A 23,999-nucleotide genomic window follows, 5' to 3' on the forward strand; every position below is an offset into this window, starting at 1 on the left:
CACTCAAACCCAGCTCTGTTAGCATTTGTTTTATTAGACATTGTTAGTAGCCATTCATAAATCTGAGAAAACGTTACACTTGGGAGGACTGGCATATTTCATCAACCCTGTAGTCCTGGGAAAATTTACAGTGGGATTCCTTGATGTTGATTGTCCTTGGAAATTGGGAGCCCATTCAGGTTTTGTTAAATCTGGCCCTGGTTTCTAGCCACAGATGCAAAGTTCATCCATAATTAAGCAGATGAGAACTTTGCAGGGAAGAAAGGTGATTCGGGAGCCCAAGATAGATTCAAGATGGTATATGTCCCTCTCTGTCTGCCAAAATGTCAGACATGGCCTCTGTAGGTCTGGACCAAATGGTGGGAGCCATCACTGAAGTAAGGGGATCATAAATCACAGAAACAGATTGAGGCACTCTGCAGGGTTCTTGAAATGAGTCATTCTTCTTTTTCTGGGACCCACTGTGTTTGGGACAACCCTAGAGAGTTCGTGTTCTAATACTTGCCAAGGCTGAGGCTGTGAACAACAGATTTACATACAGAATGCCATTCAGTGATGAAGGAGAGTTCTAATTTTCACTAGAATTCATGCTAACTTTTGGATTAAATAATATCAACCCTTATCTAAATTCTTTTTATTCCAAAAATACTCCAAGTATTATTACCAAAGCTACTATTGCAAATCCCAAAGCTACTGTTAGGGAAAGCTATTCATTCCTAAAGATTTAAGGGGGTCAGACAGAAGTTGACGTGAAGAAGGGAAAATAAATTACACTTATTGAGTACCTCCTCTAACACACCTGATGCAGTTGAGACTTTGGTATGAATTTGGGAAAAGAAGGATCAGTGACCAATATACTTTCTAAATATTCTTCATGAAACATGGGGTGGGGTGGATAGCAATTGCTCTGAGAGTATAGAACAGAAACCTTGGTCGAGAACCCAAATGACTGACAATGAGAAGCATCTCGATTTCCTGATTCTGATTTCTAACGTGGTCCTCTAATAACTGGGCAGGCCTCAGCATTCAAACCAGAAATAATCCTAGGTTCAGTCTTATTACACTTCAGGGGCACAGTGGGGATGGGGCATGGAAATTCTCATGCCCCATCACAGATGCACTAAAACCAGAAAACTTAAAGGTGGGCCTGTTGTCTGTACAGTCTAATAGTTCCACAGGTTGAGTCTGAGCCATGTCTCTGGTTAAGAGCCATCACTGTACAGCTCTGTCTGTCCGAAGCCTCCTCTGAGACTGTGACATCAACAGCTCCCTGCTGGATAGAAGCTGGATAGAAGCTTTGCTCCTATCCAAAGGCTGTTTTTCATTTCTTTTTTTTTTTTTTTACTGAGATATAACTCATGCCATAAAATTTACCCTTTTATAGTATACAATTCAGTAATTTGTAGCTTATTCATAAAGTTGTGACACCATTGCCATTACCTAATTCCAGAATATTTTCAGCAACCCACAGAGAAACTCCATACCCATCAGGAGCTACTCCCCAGGCTCCCCTCCCCACCAGGTGTTGGCAATCACTAACCGACTTTCTGTCTCTATGGATGTGCCTATTCTAGAAATTTCATACACAAGGAATCATACAGTATGTGGCCTTTTGTGTCTGGCTTGTTTCACTTACCATAATGTTTTCGAAGGTTCGTCTATGTCGTAGCATGAATCATACTTCATTTGCTTTTATGGCTGAAAAATATTCCACTGTATGGACGGATCACATTTTGTTTATCCATTCACCAGTTGTCATGATCCATTTGGATTGCTTCCACTTTTTTTTTTGCCATTATGAATAATGTTTCTGTGAACATTCATGTCCAAGTTTTTGTAAGGACATAACTTTTCATTTCTCTTGGAGAAATAGCTAGGAATGGAATTGCTAGGTCATATGGTAATTTTGTGTTTAGCCTGACTGATTTTCAAAGTAGCTGCATCATTTTATATTCTTACCAGAAATGTATGAGCATTCCAATTTCTCCACATCCTCACCAACACTTGTTATTATCTGTCATTTTTATTATAGCCATGGTAGTGTGAAGTATTACACTGTGATTTTGCTTTGCATTTTCCTGATTGCTAATGATGTTCAGCTCCTTTTAATGTGTTTATTGGCCATTTGTTTGTCTCCTTTGGGGAAATGTGCATTATTAAGATCCTCTGCCCATTTTAATTGGGTAATTTGTCTTTTTATTTAGTTGCAAGAGTTCTTTACATACTCGTATTGTAGATACAAGTACCTTATTTGCAAAAATTCTCCCCCATTCATTGGGCTGTCTTTTCACTTTCCCGACACATCCTTTGAAGCACAGAAATTATTAATTTTGATGAAATCTGATGTATCTATCTTTTTCTTTTGTTGCCTGTTTTTGGTGTTATAGCCACGAAATTATGACTAAATCCAAGATCACCAAGATTTATGCCTATTTTCTTTTAAGATTTTTTAGTTACAACTCTTAAATTAGGTCTTTGATCCATTTTCAGTTACTTTTTTATATGATGCAAGGAAGGGTCCTATTTCATTCTTTTTCATGTGGCTATCCATTTGTCCTGGCACCATTTGTTGAAAAAATGGTCCTTTCTCCATGAACCATCTTGGTACTCTTGTCAAAAATCAATTGACTAAAAATGTATGGGTTTATTACTTGTCAAATTCTATCCCATTGATTTGTATGTCTATCCTTACGCAAGTACCACACCATTTTGATTACTGTAGCTTTATAGTAAGTTTTGAAACCTGAAAGTGTGAATCCTCTAACTTTGTTCTCTTTTTTACCCCCCAGGGTTGTTTTGGCTTAGGAATTAACATGAACTTTAGGAGCAGCTTATCAATTTCTACAAAAAGCCAGCTGGATTTTGATAAGGGTTGTACTGATCATTTCAGGAGTATTGATATCTTAGTATAGTTAAGTCCTCCACTACATGAATACAGAATGTCTTTTCATTTATTTAGGTCTTCTTTAATTTCTTTCAGCAGCATTTTGCAGTTTTTAGTATACAGGTCATGGACTTCTTCTGTTATATTTACTCCTAAATGTTTTATTCTTTTCAATATCTTTGTAAATGGAATTGTTTTAATTTCATTTTTAGATTGTTCATCACTAGAATAAAGGAATACAACTGATTTTTGCCTATGTATCTTATATCTTGAAACCTTGCTTATATCTTGAAACTAAACTGTTTCTTAGTTCTAATAGGTTTCTTGTGTGTGTGTGTGTGTGTGTGTGTGTGTGTGTGTGAGAGAGAGAGAGAGAGAGAGAGAGAGAGAGAGAGAGAGAGAGAGAGAGAGGGGATATTTCATTTATACAAGATCATGTTGTCTACAAATACAGATTTTCTTTCTCTTTTCCAAGAGAAATGTCTTTATTTGTTCTAGTTGTCTGGCTGTCCTCATTTGAACCTGCAGTATAATACTGAATAGAAATGAAACAAAATGTACATCCTTGTCTTGTTCCTGGTCTTTTGGGGAAAAGCTTTCAGTCTTTCACCACTAAGTACAATGTTAGCAGTGGGATTTTCATCAAGGCCCTTTATCAGTTGAGGAAGTCCCTTCTATTCCTAGTTTGTCGAATGTTTTTCATAATGAAAGGGTGTTGGATTTTGTCAAATGCTTTTCTGCATATCTATTGAGATGCTCATGTGGTTTCTTTACATATTTTTGAGTTATTGTCTTAGTGGTTGTCATAGGGATTACAATTAACACCTTCAATTATCACAATATAGTTCAGATTAATACCACCTTTCAATTCAATTTCAATAATGTGATGTTTAATTTTATGTATCAACTTGACTTGGCCATGTGATGCCTCGATATTTGGTCAAACATTATTATGGTGTCTCTTTAAAGGCGTAGGATGAAATTAACATTTAAATGGGTAGACTGAGTAAAGCAGATTGCCCTCCCAGATTTGGTGGGCCTCATTCAATCAGTTGACGGCCTGAATAGAACAACATGAGTGACCCTCTCTCAGGTAATAGAGAACTCCTCCAGCCTGACTGATTTCAAACTGGGATATCAAGTTTTTCTCACTTTCATACTTGAGCTGAAACATTGGCTCTTCCTGGGTTTTGAGCCTGCTAGCTTCCAGACATGAACTATACCATTGGCTCTCCTGGGTCTTCACCTTGCTGACGCACCCTGCAGACCTTGAGATCTGTCAGACTCCATAATCAGATAAACCAATTCCTCATAACAAACAAACAAACAAACATCCTATTGGTTCTGTTTCTCTAGAGAAACCTAATATGAACAGTGTAGAAAAACTGCACCTATACAGCACCATTCCCCCCTGTGTCTCTGTTTTCATATAAATTACATCTTGATACATTACATATTCATCAATACAAATTTGTAATTATTACTTTATACATCTGTCTTTTAAATCAGAAGAAAAACAGTTATAAACAAAAAATATATTTTTACCATCTTATATATTTATCTATGTAGTTACCATACTGGTGCTCTTTATTTCTTCATTTGGATTTGAGTTACTATCTAATGTCCTTTCATTTCAGCATGAAACACTCACTATATTATTTCTTTCAGAGGAAGTCTGATATAACAAATTCTCTTAGTTTTTTATTTATTTTGGATTGTCTTAATTTCTCATTCACTGAAGGATATTTTTGCTGGTATAAAATTCTTGGTTGACAGTCTTTTTCTTTCAGCACTTTGAATATGTCATCTCACTGCTTCTGGCCTTGATAGTTTCTGATGAGAAACAAAACATATTTTACCATCATATATCTTTACCTGTGTAATTACCATTACTGGTGCTCTTTATTTCTTCATTTGGATTTGAGTTACTATCTAATGTCCTTTCATTTCAGCCTGAAGGACTCACGATATTATTTCTTACAGAGGAAGTCTGATATAACAAATTCTCTTAGGTTTTTATTTATTTTGAAATGTCATAATTTCTCATTCATTGAAGGATATTTTTGCTGGTACAGAATCCTTGGTTGACAGTCTTTTTCTTTCAGTACTTTGAATATGGCATCTCACTGCCTTCTGGACTTGATAGTTTCTGATGAGAAATCAGCTGTTACTTTTTTTAAGGACTCGTTGTATACAATGAATTACTTCTCTCTTGTTGCTTTCAATATTCTTTTTCTTTGGATAGTGTGATTATGATGTGTCTAGGTGTGGATGTATTTGACCTTATTCTATGAGAGTCTAATTGGTTTTTGTTTTGTTTCCAATTTGAGATATGTTTGACCATTATTTCTTCAAATATTCCTCTTAGAGCCTATTCCTCAGGTTAAAATGGGTCCTTTCACATAAGTGTTAGAGGTGTTTTTGTGCCTTTGAAAGAAAAACAAAAATAAACAAATGGGACTACATCAAACTAAAAAAGTGTTTGCATAGCAAAAGAAACCATCAACAAAACAAAAAGGCAAATGAATGAGAGAAGGTATTTGCAAATGGTATTTCTGATAAGGGGCTAATAACCAAAATATATCAAGAACTCATACAACTCAACAACAAAAAAACAAACAACCCAGTTATAAAATTGTCAGTGGATCTGAATAGATATTTTTCCAAAGGAAGATATATAGATGGCCAACAGGCACATGAAAAGATGTTCAACATCAATAATTATTAGGGAAATGCAAATGAAAACCACAACGAGAATCACCTCACACTTGCTAGAATGGCTATTATAAAAAAATAAGACATAACAAATTTGGAGACGCTGTAGAGAAGAGGGAACCCTCATAATACTGTTGATGGGATTGTAAATTGGTGCAGCCACTATTGAAAACAGTATGGAGATTCCTCAAAAAATTAAGACTAGTGCTATCATATGATCCAGCAATTCGTCTTCTGGGTATATACCCAAAGAATATAACACTAATTCAAAAAGATATATGTACCCTTATGTTCATTGCAGCATTATTTACAATAGCCAAAATATAGCCCAATTGTCTGGATATATGAATGGATAAAGGATAACACATACACACACACACACACACACACACACACACACACACACACACACACACATCCTTGGAAAACTACTCAGCCATAAAGAAATGAAATATTGCCATGTGCGACAACATGGATGAATCTTGAGGGTATTATACTAAGTGAACCTTGAAACATGATCTACCAAACCAATCAAAAACAGTGCTTTTGCTTTGGTACTCAAAGTATAACTTTTTTCCAGTAAAATTATTTTTTTTAAAATTTTACAATGTGAATCTTACTTAATCCCAGAGTCTCATTTCATCAAGGTAATAGGAAAGGATAAATACACCTTGCTAAAATAAGTTTAAAATATAATACTTCCTCATAGGACATTATTACCAAGAAAAGCATATTAAGCCCCAGATAAAGGACTGATTGGAAAATCTTCCAGTTGTTGAAGCAAGTACACAGAGAGCAGAGATTCTCTCCCATTTTTAAAATGCATTTTTTTAAAGGAAGATTTTTGGACCATTTTTTGACCATAGTTGGGGGAATAGATTTCACTATAAGATAATAATAGTTTCTAAGAACAATGGGTTAAGTTTAAACTGGGTACTTAAATCCTGACTCTCAAATGTGGAACAAGGGTCAGTGCCACTGAGCCAAGGGCCTGGATGTGTTGTGCTAGGGGAGGGGAACTTTGTGGCCAGCCATGGGGTACAGTGAACAAAGGTCAGAGAGAGAAGAGCTGGAAATGAAACTCAGACAATGCCGAGGATCAGTATAGCTTACTCCCAATTTTGCTGGGCCAATCCTGCCTTACAAAATCTGCCAGGTCTAGGATTTCCCTCTAGAACCCTGGGCTGTCATCTCAGGCATCCAGAGACATCTGGTTATGAAAGGAAGGAAGGAAGGAAGGAGGGGGAGAGAGAGGGGAAGAGAAGGAGGGAAGGAGGGAGGACGGATGAGTTCTTGTACTGGCATTTAGTTGATCCCAAGGCCTACTTCTTTTGACCCCCTCTATGCCTGGACAGTTGTACCAGGGACTGTCTTCTTTTAGTAAAGGATGAGCTGTTTTAGTAAATTTAATACCATGGAAACAGGAAGTTACACAGCCTGTGTCAAACAGGCCCATCACAAATGCTCATTGAATTAGAAAATGACAGCCCTCTCATTTAGTGACTAGTACACGCTGAAGGTTCATCTAGTTCATCGAGAATGAAGGGGGAAAGGGAGGAAAAAACCGTCTGCCACCCAAAATACCTCTTTCTCCATCTTTTAGTTTCTGCCCTTAGCCATATTACAACTATACCTCTGTAAACCGCCTTTGATTTTTCTATTACATTAAGAGAAATTACATTAAGATGGTAATTTCTCACATCAGTAATTCAGGGACATAATAGTGCAGAAATAAGGGGGGGTCAAAAATCTATACAAAGCTATTGAGTAAACATTATTCCGATTTTTTCTTTTTTCTTCTGGAACCTTGTAGGGGAAAATGATTTCCAGCAGCAAACCTGCTTCTCGGCACCCATGTCTGCATTCACACATCCTCCCACTCCCACTCCACCTTCCTGTTGGCGTCATTTGAGACTGACGCCAACAGGCTTCCTGCGCTTGCTTTAATTTATCTCTGCTGAGCTACTGCTTTGGGGTCACGGGGAGGTTACAGCAGATGTTCTTCTCACTGCTCCTGCTTAATATTCACTTTTTCTCTTGGGGGTTACCACAGTAGGAACAAAACCGGAGGGGGCGGGGGAGATGATAAGATATAAAGGGGACTTGGAAGCTATAGTTTTCTTTGGAAAGGGGCAAATGTGGCCAGTTGGGTCCAATTCCCTTTCATTTTATCAGACAGGCAGGAAGGAACCTGAACCTCACTATAAGGTCTTTCTAGGTAGGAATTACCTTGTTTATTCTCATATCCTTGGGATTTTGTATAGGGCTTGGCACAGAGAAAATAGATAGGTTTTCTGTTAGAGGGCAAAGCTGAGAATGGGGACGTGGTAATTGCCCGGGCAGAGAGGCATGCACAATCTCCCAGGACAGAAGGACATAAGTGCACTCTCACCTTGGCCAATAATCTCCTCTCTGGACTGTACACTCTAAGTTCCTTCAAATATCTGTCACAAGTTGAAATGGAGGGGACAGAGTGCAATGGAAAGGAGTACAGGCTTTTGAAATCTGTCCTTCATTCAACACATTTTTATCAGGTACCTATGTGCTATTGTTTTAGACTGTCAGGATATAGTAAAGAACAAAACAGACTAAAAGACCTGCCTTGTGGAGTTGGTATTCTGGTTGTTGGAGACAGATGAAAAACACTGAAAAGTTACAGCACAGCTTAGAAGTTAGGTGCTATGGAAAAAAGTAGAGGAAGGGTAAGGGAGATCAAGTTGACTAGTAATTTTCAAAATGGCCCATGGGGGAAGATGTGTATCCTGGAGGGAGGACACCCGAGCCAAAGCCCAAAGGTGGGAGCTACCTGGTTATGCTTAAGGAAAGCAAAGTCAGTGTGGGTAGGTGGAGCGAGCAAAGGGGGAGACTGTGGGAGCTGAGGTCAGAGAGATAACAAGGGCATACCCTGTGTAGGGCCTTGTGGGTAGGTGTGGCAGATTTAGCAAACAACAATATGGATTCCCAGTTATTAATAAATGTGAATTTCAGATAAACAATGTTTTTAAAGTATAACTGTGTCCCAGGTACTGCGTGAGGCATACTTATACTAAAGAATGACTTGCTGTTTATCTGAAATCCAAACTGAACTGGGCATGTTGCATTTTATCTAGCAACACCACTTAAGGGCCATTACATGGACTCTGAGTAAAACTGGGAGCCTTTGGAGGGTCTTGAGCAGAGGAGGGATTCCATGCGACTCGGCTTGAACGGTTCTCTCCGGCTGCTTTGGGGAGAACACTGTGAAGGAGCAATGCAGGGAGCAGGGAAACCAGACAAGGTTGTTGAAGAAACCCAGGCTAAACACCAGGAGTCATGCCAGGCGACAGGAGAGAGGTGATGAGAAGGGATCAGATTCCAGATACATTTTGAAGGGATAGCCAATAGGATATCCTGGCTGAGTGTCAGGTAGGAGAGAGACAAGTCCCGACAACTCCAAGGATTTGGGCCTGCGAAGTGACATGCAGGGCGTTGCAATCAACTGGGTTACAGATGACTCTACAGGTGGTGTGGTTTGGGGTGCAGATGGGGCAAAGGTCATGAATTCCATTTTGGACCGGCTAAGTGTGAAATGTCATTCGGATAGGCGTGCAGAGGTCAAGTAGGCATTTGAGTATGGAGTTCAGGAGAGAGGCCTGGGCTGGAGATATAAATGTGGGAATCTTCAGCAGGTAGATGGCAATGAAAGCCAGGAGACTGGAGGAATAGACAAGATAATAACTGCTGCCCTCCAGACGTCAGGAAAAAGAGAAGGAGCCAGAAAAGGAGATGCAAAAGACAGACCAACAAGGAGGAGGGAACTCTAGAGAATGTGATGTCCCTGAAGGAGGGACATCACACGAATGCTACTGAAAGGTCTAACGAGATGAGAACTGAGGCCAATTGGATTCAGTCACTGGAGACCTCAACAGGAGCACTTTTGGTAGAATGGTGTGGGTGGAATTGGAGTGGGCTCAAGAGGGCAGAGAAGAAGCATAATGGGAGACAATACAGACAACCCTTTGGAGGAATCAGACATATTTAGCTCCTGCCACTTACTAGACGAGGCTTTGGGTAAATTCATTTTCTCAGCCTCAAGTGTCTCCTCTTGTAAAAAAGGACTAGTAATAGGGATGCTGTAAGAATTAAATAAAATATGTAAAGGGTACAGCACATAGTAAGTACTTAGTAAATCGATATGATTAACACTATTATAACAATATTAATTTGTCACAGTGTTGGGGAGATACTTAACCTATCTGTGCCTCAATTTCCTTATCTGTGAAATGGGCGTAATAATAGTACCTACCCCTTAGTGCTGTTGTAAGGGTTAAAAGAGATAATCTACATAAAGCCCTTGGAACAAGCTGCTTGTGGTACATTATCTAAACTCAATAAAGCTCTTATTATCCAAACAATTTTGCAAATACAGGTCCACCTCTTTTGTAAAGGCAGTGCTGCCCAGAAATGAATAGTGCACTGAACTTATAAAATAACTTCCCATCTTAGCTACTATCCTGGTGTTAACGTGATCTGAACTCATTAACTTTTGACAGCAGCTGTCTCTGCTGCTTTGCCATGTGTGAAGCCCAATGCAAGTGATGGTTATTATAACTGACTCAAGATCTTGTAATGAGCTAAACCCACTCCCTGAACCACAGAAGTTGCCTGTCTTCACTTGAAAGTGAAGTCACAAGGGTTAACAGTTGTTTTCCATCTCCCCAGAGAACCTGGAGAGCGTATAGTCTTATAACACAGATGCAGCGTTCCTGCAGGCTTTCTTAATCATTTTGGGGAATCTGAGGTTGCCAAAGACCTTCCCCCAGAAAATACACACACACACACACACACACATAAATTTAACACCCTGTGATAAGAAAATCCTTCTAAAGACTCAAAATGTGCTTAAATTGTAAGAATTTTGCATTTTTTCTAAATCAGAAATTTATAAAGGAAGTAAAAGATATATCTGCTTGGAAAATTCCAAAATAAAGATGGAAAGGTTATTTTTTCTTTTCCTTAGAACTTTTTCAGTGGAGCAAGATAGAAAAGTAGTTGTAGCTTCCGAACATGCTTATTAGAGGAGTGTTGGTGTTTCCCCACCACCTTCAGGTAATAAAGGCCGACACACAGTGTTCAAGTCTAAGTTCTGTAAAAAGGGAAACCTCTGTGGCAGCTTCCTGTGGGGTCAAATTACGAGAAACTTTGGACTGTGCTAAGATCATCCTACGAGAATTACTCTGAGACCCTTACCTCCCAAAGAGTTCACTTATGTCACTTGTTTTTTCAAGTAAAGAGAGGTTGAAGTGAACTTCCAACTCTGAAACTCTACAGTGCTACGCAGCAAAGTGTTGCAAGGAAAGGATTTTTAGCACCAGGCTTGGCCCCTGAACTCTTGTCCTAGATCGCCACCTAGCAGTGAGGAAGAAGCAAAATCTAATCGCTACAGAGTTAAAAGAAAAAGAAATCCAGCTTTGGTGAAATATTCCCTCCACCAAATGTACTTTAGGCAGTAAGGCAGGTAGAGAAATCCTGGGTTCATAATCCCCAAGTTAAAATTCTCACAAGGTTTTCACACACCACTTTCACTCTTACTCTGATGTTTCAGCCCCTGCTCCTGGAAGCTCAGCTCTCTAGCCTTCAAGGAAAACCTGGGCAGTGTGACCAACCAAACCTCGCCTGATGCCCTTTGTGACCCTAGGGCCCCCTCGAGCTCCAAAGACTGCAGGAAGGCCCATTTTGTTAGGTTTCATATCCAAAGTTCCAAATGCATGCTGCCAAATCAAGATAAACTGATTACTGTTTGAGTCAATAAACAGTTAAAGAAGTCACCACTGGCTCCGCTGTTGGGCATGTTATTTCAACACTCCCCCTGTTGCCATAATATTTGGTCATTATTGGGGGTGGGGGAAAGCCACGATTTAAGCATATACCATCCACATGACATCTTTACAATATTTACAATATTTAGTGGGAAAATGGCACCATGGGAGACGAATGAACATGGGATTTAGATATTAATCAAATTGAGTTTGGGGCAAATGAGGAGACGCTAATCAGTGGGGTTAAAGGCTGACTAATGCAGGACGAGTAAGTTTTGAGATCTGTTGTGCAACATTAAGCGTATAGCTAACAATACTGTATTGTGTTCAGAAGGCAGATCTCACGTTCAGTGCTCATGCCACAATTAAATGAAAATGAAATTAAAAAATCAGTTGCAGGAGTCTATCACTACCCTGTTTCATTTATTTAAAATAAAAATGACTAACACAACAGTTCTCAACTTCTTACTCCCATGCCAGTGTTTCGAGGGATAAAATGCTCCAGTGTGTCAGAGGGACGCATGGTGTCAGAGTTGCAAGGAAGTACGAGTGGGATGGAGGGGACGCTCTCAGAATGAGGCAAAGAACCAGGAAACGGCGGGCAGGAGGGGGCAGCGTGAGTAGTTTGAAAAAGTTCTCCCGTCACAGGATAGCATGTTCCTCTAACCCAGGGGTGTCTAAACTGCGACCCACGGGCCAACTGCGGCCCGCAATCCATTGTTAATTAGCCCGCAGCAAATTCCAAAAATATATTTAGTTTTACTTAAATAAACCAGGTGAGGCAATATGTACTTCACCTCGAGTGAGTGGCCCGGCTGTTTGTGTATGCACAAACATATGACCCTTGGTGAAAACGTTGAAAAAAGTTTGGACACCCTGCTCTAACCCCTTCCTTACCATTCTAAAGTTCAAAATCTACGGTGAGAAAGGTCAGGACGTTTGTGTGTCGGGGTGGAGGGGGTTCTTGTTGTTGGGACCACCTTCCTGCACAGTAGCTCCCCACCCTGGCTGCTCACTGAAACACAAGGGACAAATGGGGTCAGCACCTCTGGAGGATGATGTAGTCCCCGGTTGTGAAAGCTCCTCCAGGTGAGTCACATACAAGGCCAAGCTTGCACACAGTTTATAAATCTAAAAAGTTTAGCAAATACAAAACTTCCATCAATTGCAGAAAAAGTTGTTGAAATACATCGTCTACCTGATCATAAGCAGTAGCTCCATTGCCTAGAACATACGATGTACAGAGAATGCTATCACTTCATTATAATGAAGGGTTCCACTCCTTTACTCTCAACTTGCTTAACTGTCCTACTCCTGATCAGTACAGCATGCTGTGACTTTTAAAATTCATTAAACAAAGGACAAACCATTAGCTCTGGCCTGTATCATGTATGTTTGCTCAAGTTTCATCCTGCTAAGCCAAGGGGAAAACAGGTATCATCCAATAAGAGGAAAGTATCATGCAAAAGAAATATGGAACACCCTGTGGGGATATACTTTGCCTAATAATATCCTAAATGGTGCACACAGAATCTTATTTAACTGACAGGTATTTTCACATACATGGTATAAGAAGAGATTTTCCATCAGAACCTGGGTAACAACACTACAGTAACAGGATGTTTTATCGAGAAGTTATTTTTCTAGTAAGAAAGGACTGAGCTGCCTTTGCTTTCTACCTATGGTCCAGGGAATGACAGATTAAGGACAAGTTTGTAGCAAACACCTCCTAAATGGAGTTTGTGATCCATGTGGAAATAATCTGCTTCAGGCAGAAGAGCCACTGCAGCAAAGGCTTTGAATGTGGCATCAGGAAATCAGGTAAGCATAACTGCTTACTTACAGAGCGCTGAATTACAGCCACAAAATGGGACTAGGTTGGTATTCAGTGTGTGGAATGGTCTCAAGAGAATTTAAGAAACTGGGAGAGGTTTTAAAATGGTTTGACATGTTGCTATAAACAAAAAGTAAACAAGTCTTTGAAATGTGGCTTTCAGGTACTTAAGAAATGGCTCAGTGTGAATGAATTTCCAATTTCGTGGAATAAATGTATTTATTTGCAATATGGCAAAGGTTTACAAAGGCCAAAGTACTTTAAGAACAAAGAAGTCGTGGACTAAAAACGAAGACGAATAATTTAGTCAAGAAGAATATCAAATCTCTATTTTCACAACTACACAAATTTTGTATTTTACTCAACTAAGTTCTTTGGGTCACATATTCAAGTGAAGTTATCATTCCCGTAGAATCACCGCAACAAAAACTAATTATAAAAAAAACCTAGACATTTTTGACAAAATAAATGCCAACTTCATAAATATTTAAATAAATCAAACAAAATGCTGTTACACACTCCAAAGAAGAGGCTAATCATAATTCCTTGATTCCAATAACTTCCCATTAGTTCTACAAAAAAGTTGAGAGAGCAGAGATTCATAAATTTGGTTTCCTCATCAAAATATCTAAATTGCACATGAAGAAGTAATAATCAAGTAAACACTGTTTCTTATAACCCTTTTTCCATAAATTAAAAAACATTTTAAATAATTTTAAAAGAAATACCAAGTTTATACCAAACAGAAAAAGCTAAAAACATTTCTTGAAAACTGTGCTTATAATCAAGAAAATTTAGCTGTGAATAAATTCTCTACTCAATTTTGGGGTAGATCAAACGTTATGTGAAAAGTGGAACACAAGGGAATTATGATTCTAAGTATCACAGCAGTCTTTGACTAAGAAATTAAAATAATTTGTCTACATAAACAGCAAAGTTTCTGATTCTGATTACAATAGGCCAATGACACCAAAACCTACCAGCCTGACTGGTGACCGAGACAAAAGACACCTACACTGTTAGGAATAGGGCTAAGTTCAAAGAAAACACAGGTTTAGTTGATACATGCCTTGGTTGGCATGTTGGAAAACGTCAAGATCTGAATGGGCTTTAGGAAATGAAATCTTGTAAATAAGTCTTAGGGATGGCTCCTGCAAAATTATGAATAATGCTGTCGTGGCACTGGATATATAAATAAGAAGAATTTAAGTCAGAGAAGACATTAAAAGTTTGTTAGAAAAGCCTGCTACACCGTATAAAAATGAACAGGACCCTTCAGAAAGACTGCTCTGTAAGAGGTTGGTTTCTCACCCCTCATAATGCCTCTCTTTCAGATATTTTTGGTAGAGTTGGACCACTGTTATCTAAGCTATTATCCATGTTCAAGAATATGAGATCTTAGTAAATCTATCCCTCTCCTCTCCCAAACCAGGGGTTTGCTCAGCTACCGGAACCACCAGTCTTTTGGACATATTTACCAAACTATGTCTTCTGACATCAAATCATTTAAACTACACGAGAGAGTTGCAGTATTTTCCTGTGGAAATGGCACAGGGCTAGGAGTCAGCAGATAAGGGAATGTAAGCTGTGTGACTGTAGGCAAGTCAGTCTTTCTAGGCTTCAAATTTCCTCATCTAAGGTCCCTTCTAGATCAAATTTCTGTAATTCTAAGTCTTTAAGTTAAACATAGTCTGACGGAAGGCAGAAGCCTCTAGTTATACCCACGCTTGAAACAGACAACTGGCATCTCAAATGCGTGAGTTAGGGGGAAGAGGCATGGCTGACTACAGTTGTAATGGCTCCTCATCCTCATGGTGTGTTTTTAGATGGAAGAGCGGTATCAGCTACAAGCCACTGGACTTAACACCTGAGGGCCTATACATAAAGCCACTCCCTCTTCCGTCCCTACAGAGTCTATAACCAGGGTTTTCCTGTGCGTTCTCACCCCCATTCCCTCTCACACACCTCAGGCTCCCATCTCCCAGTCAACACTTCTAATAGATCCTTAGCACCAAGTGCGTGGGAACGGGGGCTGTTTCAAGTACAGATGTCAATCCATCTTTTAACAATCAAAAACAATTAATTTAACCCTAAACCACAGAGCATCTAACGTGTCTTGAACACTTCTTATTGCTGTTCCTGCCCATATACAGAAACCTATTTACTCATTTTCAAATGAACTACTAAATTGTTTGAGGCTTTGGACTATTTTACTTAACTACCAAACAAAGCCCATCTAAAAGGTAGGTGAACAAATGGACAGATTGGTTGTCCTAGTCAAAGCCACGTGGTCAAAATACACAAGCCTCTTCACGGTCCATTCTATATTCTGCTAACTCAAATAGGATATTAACTATTAATTACTAAATGGACTTATTTCTAAGTGTGTTGACACTTATCAGTGTGAGATGGCTCTGTCTAAATGATTCTCTATCTGGCCATTTGCAAATGGACAGGATTCTGAAAGAGCCTTCACAAAAATCTCCCCATCTAATTGCCAAAGTGTAAAATCAGTCGCTGTCAGGTTACCCAGCATTGGCCAAGTTCCTCCTGGTAGCTGGGTACTATGACAGAGAGGGTTACAGTCTGACCTACTCAATATGTAAATATTGCTTCTACCTGATTCACCTTGTCCCAAACCCAATGACTGCCCAGCTGGAGAAGTGAAGTATATTACTCAAACTTGGTTTCTTCTTTAAAGGAAGAATTCTGAAAAGCATCATTCCAAGTGAATTTTCTTCTTTAGAAACAAATTATGCGTAATTACCTAAACATGCATGATTTCCAGTCCACATCACAGGTGAGTATCGCAAGTACTATTTAACTGTTTATTGCCCCTCCACATAACTCTTCAACAGTCTTCCCCAATAAAAATACCTGACATAAAATCATAAAAATCCAAATGGGAACTTGTTCTTTCTGTTGGGTCAACTATCAGTAATGTTTCTAGATTACCATTTTTTTTTTGGTCAGTTGGTATACCATCATTATTCTAGATGTACTGGAATTAATGGTGAATCTAGATTTTTAAATTTTATTTCATTACACATGTTTTCTCTAAGGATTTTAAACCAAAAACTTTCAGCATTTAGAGACTCTGGGTTTAACTTTGTTTTACGATTACTTACTTCTAAGAAAAAAGTTTCAGCCAGTAAGACTCTAAATTTAAATGTACTTTTATATTTACTCTCATCTCACTCCCTTCCTCAGTGTGCATTTTGCTGATTAAGTAGTTGAGAAGGAAAGAGGAGAGATTCCTTATTGTAGAAAGAGAGAAAGGAAGGAGAGGCTAGCTCTGCCATTGGAAGCCAAAACAGGAGGTCTTAGAAGACGGCCTAGAAAGGTGAGAACCTAGTTACCTGCAGCTAGCCTGTAATTCACACCTCTTTCTCTGAATCTACTTCTAAGACACACTTCTGCATTGGATTTTTTTAATTTTGGGGAGAAGTCTGGTATTTTACCTCAAATTAATATCACTCACATTCTTTAATTTCACCTTTTGTTCTCTTCTTTTCTCTTGATGGTTTATGCTACGAGTTTAACAGAATGTCATGCAGTATTTCACACAACTGGACTTCAGAGAACATCATGTTATATAAAATGCTTAAACAATACTACCGTTGAAGAACTGCCACGTTAAGGTCCCTGCAAACTGTAATGACCATAGAGATGGCTCAGCTAAGTTTCAACAATCAGTCTGTATAATTTTGTTACTAGTCTCCAAGGAATTGGCTATACTGAAAAACAGCTTAATTTTTTTAAATGTAAATATATTTGTATTACCAAAGCTTCGGGTGTGGATTTTCTTACAGATCCTACTATTTCAAAGAAATAATGACGGTAAGGATCGAAGCCCTGAATTCTCTCTCTGATACAGAAGATTTAAAACGGATAGCAAAAGCAGTCTTAAAATTCAGACATGCTTTTTCTGGAGACAGGGATATGAGATGATTTTTTTGTCTTACTAAATATGGATCACAAAACATTAGTTTTTCAGTTTTCATTTATCAGTCATGATATATTCAAGAAAACCATGTATAGAAACATAAAAAACAAAAATAAAAACTCCATTAAACTACTATATTAAACAAGTGAACTACATAGAATAAGAAACATAAATAAAAATTAAAAATTAACAATAAATGCCAATACTTACACAACAAAGTAGACTGTTAGCACAATAAAGGTACCATACAGTCATACAGAAAGACAAAGGTTTCAGCTACCAAAATACTGTTTTGTCTCAATACCTCCTCCTTGTGTTGGCCTGGGAAATCACCAGGCCCTAAGCAGTGGGTTTATTCTCTCCTCCCTTCCTCCCTCACGCTTCCATCCGTTTCACACTGGGGTACCAGTGCAGGAAGCTCCTGGATGTGGCTAACCGGGCAGCAGCTCCTAAGGCAGCAGTGGCTGTACTTCGAGGAATGTAGAATTTCTGAGAAATCTGGTGCTCAGGAGACAAAATCAAAGAGAGCTGGTCCATGGCTCCATGACTCTTATCTTTGAACACTGTAATAGCATGGCTACTAGAAAAATCTTCATTCTTTAGGCTCTTTGGAGAGCTTTCCACTGAAAAAGAAAGAAAGCACAGGTCTTTTCAAGGGGTTCTCACACTCACTGCCTTGTCTCTCCTATTCTAGAGCTTTACTAACATGTGTTGCAATCATCTTCTGTTAGGCGGTGACAATTACCAAGAGCAAATCAGAGAGGATGCAGCTTGGAAACCAATCAACAAATGGAAAGGAAACGAGAATGGGGATTCATGCCTTGACACAAAATAAATTCTTGTCTGGATGGAGGCAAAAACGAGGGGAAAAATGCACTCTGAACAAGGAAGGGAAGCTTTCTTTCTAGGACATCACAAAACAAATTGGATGTAATTCCAATTCCAGGGAAGAGTCCTTAATCTCCCCCATTTCCTTCCAGCAGTGAGCAAAACAGTGTCCCATGGATGTATTCTATTGCCAAAGTGGTTCCAATTCTAAGTCTGTACCAGTGTAAAAACAAAACTGACCAAGACTGGTTGCTATGAAGTTCCAAAAGCCAGTTATATCAGTCATAAAATGAATTATTTAGGAATTAGTTTCAACTTAGAAGAATAAACCTTTCAAATGAAATAAATTGCTGGGAACTTACATGTCCCAGAGACCCGAACAGCCAAAGAAGAGAAAGCTAGACATGCTCACATGTGTACGCTAGACCAGTTCTACTAAAAGTAGCTGGTCTAGGAAATGATTATTACCTGCCTACAATGAAGGAAGGAGCTTTTGCCAGCATACCGCTTCCTTCAAGAAAGTCCTGCTTCAGGAAAAAAAATCTAGGTGAGCTGAACGTGCTATTGTATTGTCCACCATCATAAATGCTTCACAGACTGGCATCGGTCTTGCTGACTTCATTTGGAAAGCACTGCTCTAGACCTTAAAAACACATTTGTGACGAATTATGTTCAAGGAAGATTTGACAGAGCATTCTAAAGAGTAAAACTCTAACCATGTAACTAAAATGCCCACTAGAAAGGAAAAGATATGGTGAGTTCTAATGCAATAATACGGCTTTACTGCAAGTCTTTGGTGAGCTCAGATTTTAAAAGATATAAAAATATGAAAGCAAGGATACATGATCAAAGAATTTAAAAGAGTAGCAAAGCTTCTGCTTCCAGACATGATGTTAATCCAATAAAGACTGAAAAACAATCTTTCCTGCTTTAAACAATTGGAGAAGTGGGTGAAATACATGAAACTGCAGCTTTCAGACACTGAACCACAAGCGTGTAGGACAGAGATCCCTGAGAGAAGGGAAAAACCGGAGCCCTGCAAGTACCTTAGCTCACTGTCAGGAGATCATTTCCAGGCTGCATGCAGCACAGGAGGAAGAATCCAAACTGAGCCTGGAGGTCTTGGTGGGTTGAGACGACAGAGTCTATAATTTTGGGGGGAAAAGTACCAGAGAAGAGAAGAGCTGCAGAGAGAGAAACAGTTGGAGATCTGCAGAGAGGTCCTTTAAGTCTTAGGCTGAGTAGTGATCCAACCCGTGCATGAGTCAGGAAACCACCAAGGCTAGGGGAAAACTATCGGACAGGAGTGGGCAGAATAATCACTGCAGCTTATACGGGGGCAAAACAGTTTGTGTTCCCACCAGCCATAGTGTAGGGATATCCTAACACATAGGACATCCAGTCCCAACAATACCTTCAGAAAGGTATTGCCTAAATAGTCCAACTAAATATTTAGTCCGACTAAACAGACCAACAGAGTAACGACTTCTCTAGACCAGCCTAATGAAGCCTAAAAGAAACACAGAAAGAATCCAACCAATTCCAGGTAATTTCACTGCATTCCCTCCACCTCAAACAAATAAATAAAAAGGTAGGTATATAGGTACAAAGGAAAGACGACAGGGAGGGAGGGAGGGGAAAAAGAGACGCAAGTCAACAATCTAAAATTCATAATGTCTTGCAATCCAATAAAAAATTTACCAGATTATCAAAGAAGCAGAAAAATATGACCTGTTATCAGGAGAAAAATCAATCAATAGAAGCTGATTTCAAAATAATACAGCTGACAGAATGCAGAAATGATACATTGCTAGAATCACAAGACATTAAAATATCTCTTATATGAATACTCCAGCCAGGTTCTCAAGAAGGCAGAGGAACAATATGACTATGACGGAGAGAAAAATGGAAGCTACAGAAAAGATCCAGACCACACCTCTAGAGATAAAATATATTGTTTCTGAGATGAAAAATATACTGGATGGGAAAAGAACGTATTACACACTGAGCAAGAAGACGTTAGTACACCTGGAGACATAATAGTAGAAACAATCCAATAGCAAAGAAAGAATGCGCAAAGGAACACTATCAGCGAGCTGTGGAACAACAGCAAAGGGGCTAGTACATGTGTCATGTGCAACTGGAGTCAAAACCCGGAAGAGAGTGACTGAGAAACATTTCAAGAAATAATGATTGGATTCTTTTTGAGGGTTGGACGTTTATTCCTAACACAGAGCCTATGCAAGATATCTCCAGAGCAGGGTCCGAGTGGGCCCTTGCACCTCAGCTGTTCCAGGTCCCGCCTACTGCCTTCCCAGCCCCCGGTGTTTGCTTGGGCAGACAACAGGAAGCATCGCAGACAGGCCCAGGCACAGGGTTAGATGAAGCTCTTCTACTGGAATGATGGCAAGTTGGTCCAGAGGCTAGTCTGTTGCTTCCCCTCCTGGGAGGTTCTGCCTCCACTGCAGGTAAGGCCACCAGGATGAAAACAGGGTCAGTGCTAGGACCCACTGGAGCCTTGGGAAGCACAAGGTGGGGTCAGTGGGCTTGGGAGAGTAGAGATTGGGAAGGGCCTGATTAGAACAGAAACTGATGATTTTTCTAAATTTAATGGAAACTACAAACTCACAGACCCGAGAAACTCAATTAACTTCAGGCAGAAGAAATACGATGAGAACCACACCAAGGCACCTTCTAATCTGATTGCTGAAAACCAGTGAGTGATATGAGAGAAAATCTTAAAAGCAGCCAGAGAAAATAATACATTACAGCAGTCCCCGTATCCACAAGGGATATGTCCCAAATCCCCAATGGATGCCTGAAACCCCAGATAGTAATGAATACTATATGTACTATTTGTTCATACATATGTGTTTAATTTATAAATTAGGCACAGTAAGAGATTAACAACAATAACTAATAATAAAGTAGAACAATTATAACAATACACAGTAATAAAAGTTATGTGAATGTGGTCTCTCTCTGTCTCCCTCAACATAACTGATCTGATAACCCAGACGGCTACTAAGTGACTAATAGGTGGCTAATGTATAAAGCGTGGAGATGGGGGACAAAGGGATGATTCACGTTCTTGGTGGGATGGAGCAGATGGCAAGGGATTTCATCATGCTACTCAGAATGGCCTGAAATTTAAAACTTATGAATTATTTCTGGAATTCTCCATTTAGTATTTTGAGGCATGGTTGAGCACGGGTAACTGAAATCACAGAAAGTGAAACCATGAATAAGGAGGAACTACTGTACAGAGGAACAAAAATAAGAACAACAGATTTCTTGTCAGAAACCCTGACAGAGTGACATGTTTTAAGGCACTGAAAAATCTGTCAACCTATAACTCTATGTCCATAAAAACAATCTTAAAGGAATAAAGGGAAAATAATGGTTTTTTCTAATGTACAAAAGCTGAGAGAATACACCAGGAGCAAACCGGCAATACAAGAAACATTAAAGTTCTGCAAGAGAAAAAGAAAATACTACTACATGAGAAGCTGGACTGACAACAGGCATTGGCAAACTACAGCCTACCACCTGTTTTGCAAGTAGAGTTTTATTGGAAAAGAGCCACGCTTATGCATTTGTGTACGGGCTATGGCTACTCTGGTGCTATATGGTGAGGATTTGCAACGTAGACTGTATGGACTGCAACGCTGAAAGTACTTACTTTCTGGCTCTTTACAGAAAAGCTTTTGCTGTAAAAAGCAGGCTTCCTGATTTCCACAATGAAATAAAGAACACTGAAAATGACAAACACGTGAGGAAACAAAAAAGAATTTTCTCATTTTTACTTTCTTTAAAAGAAAACTGACTTTGTAGCAAAAATAATAAGAATGGATTTTGAGATTTACAACATATGAAGAAGTTAAAAATATAACAATAGCTCAAAGGCTGGGATGGGGAAAATGGAAGTATGCTGTTTAAGGTTTTCGTACTATACATGTGATAATTTGAAGTTAGTAATTTAAATATATAGACTATAAATCCTAAAGCAAACATTCAAAGAACAAAAACAAAACAACAGAGTAAATAAAAAGTCCAGAAATAGACCCTCACATATACAGCCTACTGAGTTTTGAGAAAGATATCAGGCAGTTTAATGTAAAAAGAATATTCTTTCCAACAAATGGTGCTGGAACAACTGAATATTTATGTGCAATCAAAATAAACATTGACCTTTATATCACACCATATACAAAAATTAATGAATTGGATCACAGGCCTAAATGTAAGAATTAAAACTATAAAACTTTTATAAGTTTGAGACAAAATCTTACTTGGGTTAGAAAAGATTTCTACAGGGCACACCCAAAGCTCAAACTATAAAGAAAAAATAATCAACAAATCTGACTTCATCACTCTTCCAAAGACGCTATTAAGGAAAAGGTAAACCATGAACTGGACAGACACACACACACACACACACACACACACACACACACACACACACACACACACACACACACACACACACACACACACACACACACACACACACACACACACACACACACACACACACACACACACACACACACACACACACACACACACACACACACACACACACACACACACACACACACACACACACACACACACACACACACACACACACACACACACACCCTTCCCCCCCACACAAAAGATTTGTGTCCACAACAAAAATGTTTTACAAGTCAATAAAAAGGAGATAGTCCAATAAAAATGAGCAAATACTTAAACAGGCAGTTTGTTAATGAAGTTATACAGATGGCACATGAGCACATAAAAAGGTCAACACCACTGGCACATTAGGAAACGTAAATTAAAACCACAATAAGATACCACTACATACCCAACTAAAATGGCAAAATCAAAAGAATTGACGATACATGTTGGCAAGGATATGGAGCAATCAGAACTTTCATTACACTGCTGGTGTGAATACAAAATGGTACAGTCACTTTGGAAAACATTTTAGCAGTTCTTAAAAACTTAAACGTGCAGTGACCATATGACCTAGCAATTCCACTAAGCAGATGCTGAAAAGAAATAAAAAAACAGTATGTCTACACAAAGAGCTGTATGTGAATGCTCACAGTGGCTTTATTCATAATGGCCCAAATCTGGAAACCACCCACATGCCCATCATCTGGTGAACAGGGAAACAAACTGTGGTCTATCTGTACAACTGGGTACCGCTCAGCAATAAATACAAACACCCTTTTAGCACTGGCAACATGAATGAATCTCTAAAACATTTTGCTAAGTGAAAGAAGTCACTTTCTCCTTCACACATAAAAACTACATACTATATGATTCACTTAGTATGAAATTCTTGAAAAGGGAAAGCAGCATGCCGTGAGCCAGCACGTAGCAGTAGGGAATGACTGCACAGGAATGTGACGAAACTTTCATATTGATGATAATGTTCTGTAACATGATTTGCCGAGGTGATTACAAGATTGCATACATTTGTCAAAATGCATAGAATTGTACACTTAAAAGTCAGCAAATTTTACTGTATGTAAAACCCCTCCCCCTCGCCAATTGCAGGAAAAAAAAGAAGAGTGGCAAAGTGAAAGGGAACCATTGAGCCTAGGATTTGAGACAAATGCTAAAGTCAGCAATTTTTCAAGTTATGTTCTGAAAAAGATAAATGGTTTTTTAGCAACATGGTGAACAACTGTATTTGTTAAATGTAAGTAAACCTACCAGAACCAGAATGCTTTTCTGGGGCATCAAACACTGTAGGAGTTGAATTGAGTGCTGCTGTGGAAAACTGAACTTGCTTTGGCTGAGGGTGAACGTTTTTAGGCTCAAACTGGCTCCGGTCTGCTGACTGGTGTGACTGGATAAAAGAGACGCAGAACTCCTCCAGTTTAGGCAACAGGGAAGAATCCGAAGGATCCTTTAAGTGTGGCTGCTACAGAATGGGAAAAATGAGGCAAAAGCATGAAAAGTAACTGTTAGTATAACAGGAAGAATTAAGCCTGT

At 39.0% G+C, this 23,999-nt stretch overlaps 1 protein-coding gene across 5 annotated transcripts in view; it reads right to left on the reverse strand.

The window, feature by feature from the left end:
• The window catches only part of TDRD5 (tudor domain containing 5), a 67,553-nt gene that overhangs the window by 10,942 nt on the left and 32,612 nt on the right, over nt 1–23,999 (reverse strand). For 3 of the 5 annotated variants that reach the window (XM_081025869.1, XM_081025867.1, XM_081025868.1), the window contains 2 exons: nt 23,718–23,928; nt 16,041–17,800 (listed from right to left, as the gene is read on the reverse strand). In XM_081025869.1, coding sequence (XP_080881995.1) covers nt 17,553–17,800; nt 23,718–23,928 — 459 coding nt within the window. In that variant the 3' untranslated portion in view covers nt 16,041–17,552. Of the gene's footprint in view, nt 1–16,040; nt 17,801–23,717; nt 23,929–23,999 lie in introns of those variants that run through there. The other 2 variants (XM_081025871.1, XM_081025870.1) reach the window with 1 other exon arrangement.

Source organism: Rhinolophus hipposideros (assembly GCF_964194185.1).
Source record: "Rhinolophus hipposideros genome assembly, chromosome: 19".
Classification (NCBI taxonomy): domain Eukaryota; kingdom Metazoa; phylum Chordata; class Mammalia; order Chiroptera; family Rhinolophidae; genus Rhinolophus; species Rhinolophus hipposideros.